Source organism: Oryza sativa, chromosome 8 (genome assembly GCF_034140825.1).
Source record: "Oryza sativa Japonica Group chromosome 8, ASM3414082v1".
NCBI classification, from domain to species: Eukaryota; Viridiplantae; Streptophyta; class Magnoliopsida; order Poales; family Poaceae; genus Oryza; species Oryza sativa.
The window spans coordinates 22411557-22419113 of NC_089042.1; the positions used below are offsets into that span (position 1 = coordinate 22411557).

A 7557-nucleotide genomic window follows, 5' to 3' on the forward strand; every position below is an offset into this window, starting at 1 on the left:
ACTCTCGTACTTCCAAAAACAGATTTGGAAATTCTTCCTCCTCCTCTCTACGCCGGCAACAAGCACGGCCGATCTATTCACGGGCAAACCAGAAACTTAAGCAAAACCTAGATGCAACTCCAAAACTGACCGACAAAAAACTTCTGAAAACTACAAAAATAGAACCGTGGCAGCAAGCCGATTCCGTTTTCTTAGGTCCCGACGACAATAGAGACATGATGGCGGCGACGATTGTGGAACAAAACATGACTAGAACTCAAAACTCTAAACGGACTAGACGCTAAGACCAGCAACTCGATTCGACGATGTAACGCAGAACTCAACAAAGCAAAAATTGATAAGAACAACGCAATGGCACAATATGTCTAGGTAAGGATGCAATTTTTTTAGGGCAATTTTCTGGTTATAGGTAGATAAAAACTCACCGAGCAACGAAAGCTCTGATACCACCTGATGAACCCTGAGTTCCACTCGATACTCAAGGCTGTTGTTGGCCCGATCTTTCTGTGAGTTAAGATAACTACGATTTGAGAGAAACGTTGACGATCTGACTACAACCGTACAAGACGTTGCGTTGCGCCTTAGCGATCGATACACCTCTCCGTGGGTTATTGATCTTGCCGGTGCAAATCAACCCTATTCCTCCAAGCAAATCGAAGAAACAAGCAAGAACAAGATAAAAGCAATCTGATATTGCAAATAGGAATTAAATACAGATGATAAGTTGAGGTTCTGAATAACAAGCAGATGGACGGTCTAGCCGACACGTGCGCTGCAAGGAAGTAGCAATGGCTAAACTTTAATCTAACAAAACCCAACTAACCCTGAAGGGGTTGCTAGCTATTTAAGGGATGGAGGAAGTCAGAAGGGCTTCCTCCCTCTGTTTGGGGCGCAGCCCCCCTTGGGCCCCACTTGGGCCGGGGTCCCAGACGAACTTACAAGCCCATAGGCCCATTACAGACAATGCATCCCCTTGTTTCTTCAGTTGCCGATGACTCAGATGGAATTTGAAAATGAAGTTGGATCCATTGGAAAGAGAATTCCGAGAGCTTTCCATCAAGTACTCGTGGGCCCAAAACAGAGACCATATGGAAATTTGGCGACCGTTTGAATTCAGCACTATCTCAGGTGGCCGAATTGGATTCCAGAACGCGACGGACTTCATCTCCATCTCTGCATGCACCATGGCCATTGTGTTTATCTTCCATATGCAGCCCCAAATAAGTGGATTGGTCCTGAACATATAAACGCATACATTATGAGGTACTGTCATATTCTTGATTAGATTAAATTGGCACTTGTTATGAAACGAGACCACCTGTGAGTATATGACATGATCAATGGTTGTATCCGTCGTAGGCATAGTCACACCACATGTGAGGTATCTATTTTCACAGGTGGGCTAGAAAAATTCACAGGTGGTTTAATCTGACATGTAAAAATTGATTTTCTAGATGGCCACTAAAAAGGTCTGCCTATAAAAATAGGCCATGTGAAGCCACCATTTGTGTAATACAATTTTCACAGACCTATACAAACTGTGTGTTGACTTCCCCAATAGGTGAGCTAACGCACTACTTATCCATGTTGCACTACGGGGTTCCTGTTCGGCGCTTAAGCGCTAGGAACGGACGCGGCGCTCACATTCGCAGCCCTAAGAGCACTTAGCGTCTTTTTTCCACTAATAGCACTTAGCGCTGTTTTTTCTTGTTTCTTTTTTTTCAATAAGAATTCATCATGTGTCTGTTTCTTCCCTTTGTTTAGTTGATTGAAACAAACTTTCGAATCAGATTTATTCAAGATTTGGAAACATTTTAACTAAGATTTGAAAACTATCAAGTCTAGATTGAAACCCTCATATTTAAAAATTTTCAAGTCAAGATTTGAATACTTTCAACTTAAATTTAAAAATTTTCAACTCATATTTTGAAGCTTCCAAATCTTGATTTTGATAATTTTCAAGTCCGATTTGAAAAAATTCAAGTCAAGATTTAAAAACTTTCAACTCAAATTTAAAAACTTTCAACTAAAGATTTGAAAACTGTCAACTAAAGATTTGAAAACTTTCAACTTAGATTTAAAATCTTTCGTATTAGATACAAAAACATTCAACTCAAATTTGAAAAACTTTCATCTCAAATCTTAAAAACTTTCAACTAAAGAGTTGAAAAATCTCAACTCAGAATTAAAAACTTTCATCTCAGATTCAAAAACGTTCAACTCAAATTTGAAAACTTTCATCTCAAAACTTAAAAACTTTCGACTCAAATCTTAAAAACTTTCAACTCAAATTCAAAACTTTCAGCAGAAATTAGAGATGAAAGATTCAACTTCTAAATAAAAAATCGCTGAAAAAGGGGAAAAAGAAACGGGAAAAACGCGTACGTTAGCTTTTCCGTGAAAAAAAATATGGACGTGGACGCCATCCGCACGCACTAGCGCTGTGGGCCTTATGGGCCTAAAACGCACGCCGCAACACACACGCGAATTAGCTATCGCCGTTGCAATACCGTGTTGATTTTCTATGGGTTTAGGACTGCTTATCCATGATGGATTCATGACTTTTGGGTAACCACCTTTAGAAGAGGCAGTGAGACCTATTAGTATTGATTTTGTGAGAGAGTAGTTCTGAGAAAAGTTCACCCTGGTCCTGGCACTCGAGGCCTCTAGACATGATGTCCTAGCCACAAAACACCACATCAATGGCGATGAGCGCTCTGTTTGGTCAGCGGCTGCCCTGTGAGTTCTCTCCTTTGTTCCTTCTTTTTTACTTTTTCTTTTTTTTATTATGTCTAACAATGACGCACAACTGCGTCATGTATTTAAAAAACAAAGAGAAAGCTGCTGGTTCAGTGAAAGGAAAAACTGCAATCCCTGCTACTCCAAGGAGATGTCGTAGACCTGATGGATCCAATCCAGCCTGTAAAATGAGATGGGAGAGGCCGCCGGAAGGATGGATGAAGGCAAACGTTGATGGCTCCTTTGACAGCCAACTGCTTAAGGGTGGGATTGGTGTCGTTATCAGGGACTGGGAGGGGGCGATTATCTTTGCCTCCTGCAAGTCTATGTGCAGATGCAGCTCCCCTCTTGAAGCAGAACTTCTGGCTCTTAGAGAGGGGATCTATCTGTTCCTCATTTGGACGCTCAGACCAGTTATCCTGGAAACAGATTGCTTAGTTGCCTTGCAGATGATACAGTCGAAAGAAAGAGCGACGTCTGAGCTGGCTTATCTTGTTAGGGAGATCAGGGACCTCTTGAATGGAAGTAGAGAATTTGTTCTCTGGAAAATTCGGCGTGAGCAGAATATGGTCAGCCATTTTCTTGCTAATAAGCGTCGGTGTGAGGACCTCTCTAGTCGTGTTTCTATTTCATATCTTGTAAGAAACAATATTATTCCTGAGTAATTTATTCCCATTTCCCCGAAAAAAAAAAGGTCACCTGTGACACGGGCCAAAAAGGAACCCGTCAGATGTGAGGTAAAGTCACCTGTGATGGGCCAAATATTTGTGTGCCCGTCAAAGATGATAAAAAAAATCGCTCTCATAACCCTCCCCTCTCCTCCCAGCTCCGAACCCACGCCCATCGGTCTTCTTCTTTTTTCTTCCGCCTCCACCCGCGCTCTCCCTTCTTCCGCCCCTCCCTCTTTCTCCCTTCTTCCGTGCGCCGGGATCCAAGCCACTGGGCGCCGATGCGGCTAGATGCCGCCGGGCGCCGGCCAGATGTGGCTAGATGTGGCCGGGCGTCAGCGTCTCATCCCCGAGCGTCGGCGTGGCGAGATCCGACAGACGAGGAAGGGCGAGATCCAGCGGCCGCTGCAGCCACCTCGTCAGGCGGTTCACACAGGACAAGGCCGCTTTCTTCACGCAATTCGTCAAGTCCATCGTCAAGCTGAGCAAGGTGCCGAGGCCCGGCGGGAACGTCGGCGAGATAGGGGATGCCAGATCCGGCCTCTCCAACACCGGATCCGGCTCCTCCAAGGGCTAGCCGCCTCCTCCAAGGGCAAGTTAGGGGATGCCAGATCCAGGTCAGGGGAAACCGGATCCGGCTCCTCCTCCATCACCGAGCAGCCACCTCCAAGGGCTAGCCGCCTCCTCCATCCCCAAGCGGCGGCTGCCACAGTGTCCACCTCCTCCTGTGGGCACTACGTGTCGATGCCTCCACCGTCATGCATCAGATGGGTACTGATGTATGTGTTTGTATTCTTGTGATTTGATTTTAGATCTTGCAAGTTATCGGTGCCAAGTTTTTAATTGGGGTGTGTTCTTCTTGAAGCCGCATGATGTGTTGCCACTGGAGATTAATCGCAGGGGTGGATGACTGATGTGTTGCCACTAATTTGTTAGTTGGAGCCGCATGATGTGTCTTGTTTTTCGTGAAGGTGGTGCACTGGAAGTGTTTAGAGTTTCATTGTCTTTGGTGATGTTGCTAGAAAATTGGAATTTGAACATTCTAGTTCTCAAATAGTTTGCATTAGTTTGTTTTTATGTTCATTGTAACATCAACCTTGTAAGTTCTTGGATCAGAAATGTAGTCTAAAATGTTTTGGATTATTCAGTGTGGATATGTAAATCATTGTTGCAGCGAGGCACTTTTTTTTGGTTGATTTTTCACACCTGTGATGGGTCGACTGCTTTAACTCATTTGAGGTGACATAGTCTGTGACAGGTTCTAATTATAACTCATCAGAAATATCTCTCACCACTAATGGTTTGCTAATTGTAACCCGTCATAGGTGTCTCTCACCATTGACGGACCTTCAACCGTCACAGGTGAGGTTAAGTCATCAGTGATCACTAATCTATGACAAAGGGACAAACCCGTCGAAGATAAGGATTTGGACCCGTCACAAATGACCTGGTCCGGTGTAGTGTAGACATGAGATTAGTAATAACTAACTGGCATACATAGAACAATACAAGGAGTTCACACACATTTAAGAGTAATCAACGTAGAACATATTCATAATACAAAGAGGATCATGTAGTTGTTCGAGATACAAAGTTGTTTTTATGACATATTCATCTAATATGTTATGGATAAACCTCAATAAGTGCTCTAACCCCTAAGATGGGCATAATCTTGTATCGTGTAAAGCCCGCCTCCAAGAATATCTTATGCCAATCTCTCTCTTCTCGTTCTTTGCCTGTTGTCAACGTCATCATGCATATATCCATTGAAAGTTGAGCTTCAAGTATCTGTTGAGATGGTGATCCAATCACTGTATCTATAATTATCACTTTGCCTCCTTCTTCCTTGTTAGTTATAGCTTGTTTGCATCGTGTCAAGATTCTTACGCAATCCTCATCGCTCCAATCATGTAGTACAAACTGCCATCCACAACCAAAGTACAAAATTAGGTCAATTCATCATTTTTTTTTTGTTCTGGAGGCATGGTTAGGGGAATAGAGGAAAAACAACCTATGAATTATTACATCTTTTTAAGTGAAGATACAAGTCATCTGACACAAACTTTAGATGTGCAAGTGCGCATGTGTTGTAGGTGATAAAGAAAAGGAAGCATCTTGGGAACCGAACATTTTGCACCCTCTTATTACCAAAACCGGTCCAAATAAGTGCAGTACAACCCAGCCTTTTTTATAGTGGTTTTCACAATTTTGACATCCAAAAATATGTTTGTTTCACTTACATTTAACTACTTTTACATATCTTTTTAATTAGGTGTCATACAAGTAAAAAGCATATTTGAATTTCAAAACTAAGAAAGCACCATTAAACCGGGTTGTACTGCTCTTACGATGTACTATTTTGGAAGCTTTGAACTTCTGTTAGTTGATGGGTGTAAAATATACGGTTACGTAGTTGCAAGGTGTTTTTAAGACAAGTCCATTATTTCATTTTTTCTAACAAAAGACATGACACAACCGTATATAGCTTTTGACCTTTATCATGCCTATTAAGTTACCCCAACTATTACAAAGGTACGATTTACCCCCTTCAACTAGATAAAACCGGATATTTAACATTCCCTAACCTTTGCTAACCACGAGTGGTTTTAAGCCTATGTTGGCATCCAATGTGGCATCAGACCCACTTGTCGGCCTCTCCCTTTTTCATCCCCTCTCCCTCCTGCAACCTTTGGACTTTAGGAGCGATGGCGTCTGGTTCTGTTCAGCGACTATGGCTTCCACCCATGGCCGCACGGTCCTACCGCCATGAGCTTGGACTCCACTATAGGCCGCATTGACCAAGCTCAGTTTCAACAATCATTTTCTTTTGTACTCTTGTGCATTTTTGTTTAGAGAAACAGGAAAAATGTGTAGTGCAAACCTAAAAAAATCACTTCAAAAATTATAGTACCTTGAGTAACACAACATCTGCTGACGGAACAAAGTGCATCATGTCCCCTGCAACAAACTCAACAATACCATCAGTTGGGGTGCCATGGATAACATGAGGGAGGTCCAAAACATAGCACTTTATGTGTGGAAAGGCATCAGCAATTGCCTTCGCCATCGCGCCATTCCTACCACCGACATCAACTAGCGACCTTACCCCCACAAACACCTCGGCGCACTCATGGATGACTATGTTCACCACGAAGTGGCTGTCGGACGCCATCCCTTTGTTGAACAGCATGCTATACTCGGCATCATGGCCGGTGAAATCCCAGAAATCCATGCCATGCGCCATTCCAAATGGGGTGTTCTCATCGCTGCTCGTGAGCCAATTCCCAAGCACAAAGATGCCCCTACTTGAAGCTGTGAGACGCACACGAGCACATAGGTTGATTGGCATGTGTGCTCAGTGTTGCTGTTCATGCCAATACCATCAACAAGGAGGCGAGATACCGGTGTGAGCTGATACACGCTTGTTGTTGTTGTTGTTCCCTCCCTTGAGATGTCTTCTTTGAAGATTCCGAAAGAGACTAGGAATCTCATGAGGCGAGGCAAGCATGATCGTTTGTTTGCCGCGAGAGGGAGAGTGCCAAGCAGCTCGGGCAGTGAAGCAGAGCCTCCATTGCGGTGGATGGCGTTGGGGATGCCAAGCTCTACGGCGCACCTGAGTGCTATGGATTTGAGATAGCCAAAAGTGTGGCACCAGAGCTCTGCCTGAGCTTGCAGAAGCTCCGCTCTATCTTTCTTCAATATTTCATCTTGTTTTTGATCCATTGCTCGTGAATCGTGATGCTACTGTTTTTTTTTTTTGTGTGGGTTAAGTCCTGTGTGGGCTGGTCATGTATTTTAGGCCCAATGGCAGTAAAGTAAACTTATAGTATAATTGTCTAATGGCTTGTTTAGTCGAAAAAAAAAACTTTTCATCCATCACATTAAATATTTGGACATATACATGGAGTATTAAATATGAAAAAAAAACAATTACACAGTTCTGATAGAAATTGCGAGACGAATCTTTTAAGCCTATTTGCGCGATGATTTGACAATGTGATGCTACAGTAAACATTTACTAATATCGGATTAATTAGGCTTAATAAATTCGTCTCGCAGTTTCCTGACGGAATCTGTAATTTATTTTGTTATTAGACTACGTTTAGTACTTAAAATGTGTGTTTGTATATCTGATGTGACACCCCAAAAC

General features: G+C 42.9%; 1 protein-coding gene, 1 long non-coding RNA gene and 1 other non-coding gene across 3 annotated transcripts; 2 read left to right on the forward strand and 1 right to left on the reverse strand.

Annotated features, from left to right (window-relative positions):
• The first annotated feature begins 2629 nt into the window (after positions 1–2629).
• On the forward strand, positions 2630–3188 carry LOC136351641 (uncharacterized). The gene is made up of 2 exons (XR_010734803.1): positions 2630–2739; positions 2836–3188. It is a non-coding gene; the product is annotated as an uncharacterized lncRNA (long non-coding RNA).
• Positions 3189–3526: 338 nt separating this feature from the next.
• Positions 3527–4550, forward strand: LOC4345744 (uncharacterized). The gene is made up of 2 exons (XR_010734770.1): positions 3527–4186; positions 4273–4550. It is a non-coding gene; the product is annotated as an uncharacterized protein (transcript).
• Positions 4551–4907: 357 nt separating this feature from the next.
• Positions 4908–7165, reverse strand: LOC4345745 (trans-resveratrol di-O-methyltransferase). Its single transcript, XM_015794141.3, has 2 exons — positions 6319–7165; positions 4908–5327 (listed from the first exon to the last, which is right to left on the reverse strand). Exons 1-2 carry the CDS (start codon positions 6754–6756, stop codon positions 5031–5033), a joined length of 735 nt encoding a protein of 244 aa, XP_015649627.1. The 5' UTR covers positions 6757–7165; the 3' UTR covers positions 4908–5030.
• Positions 7166–7557: the final 392 nt, after the last annotated feature.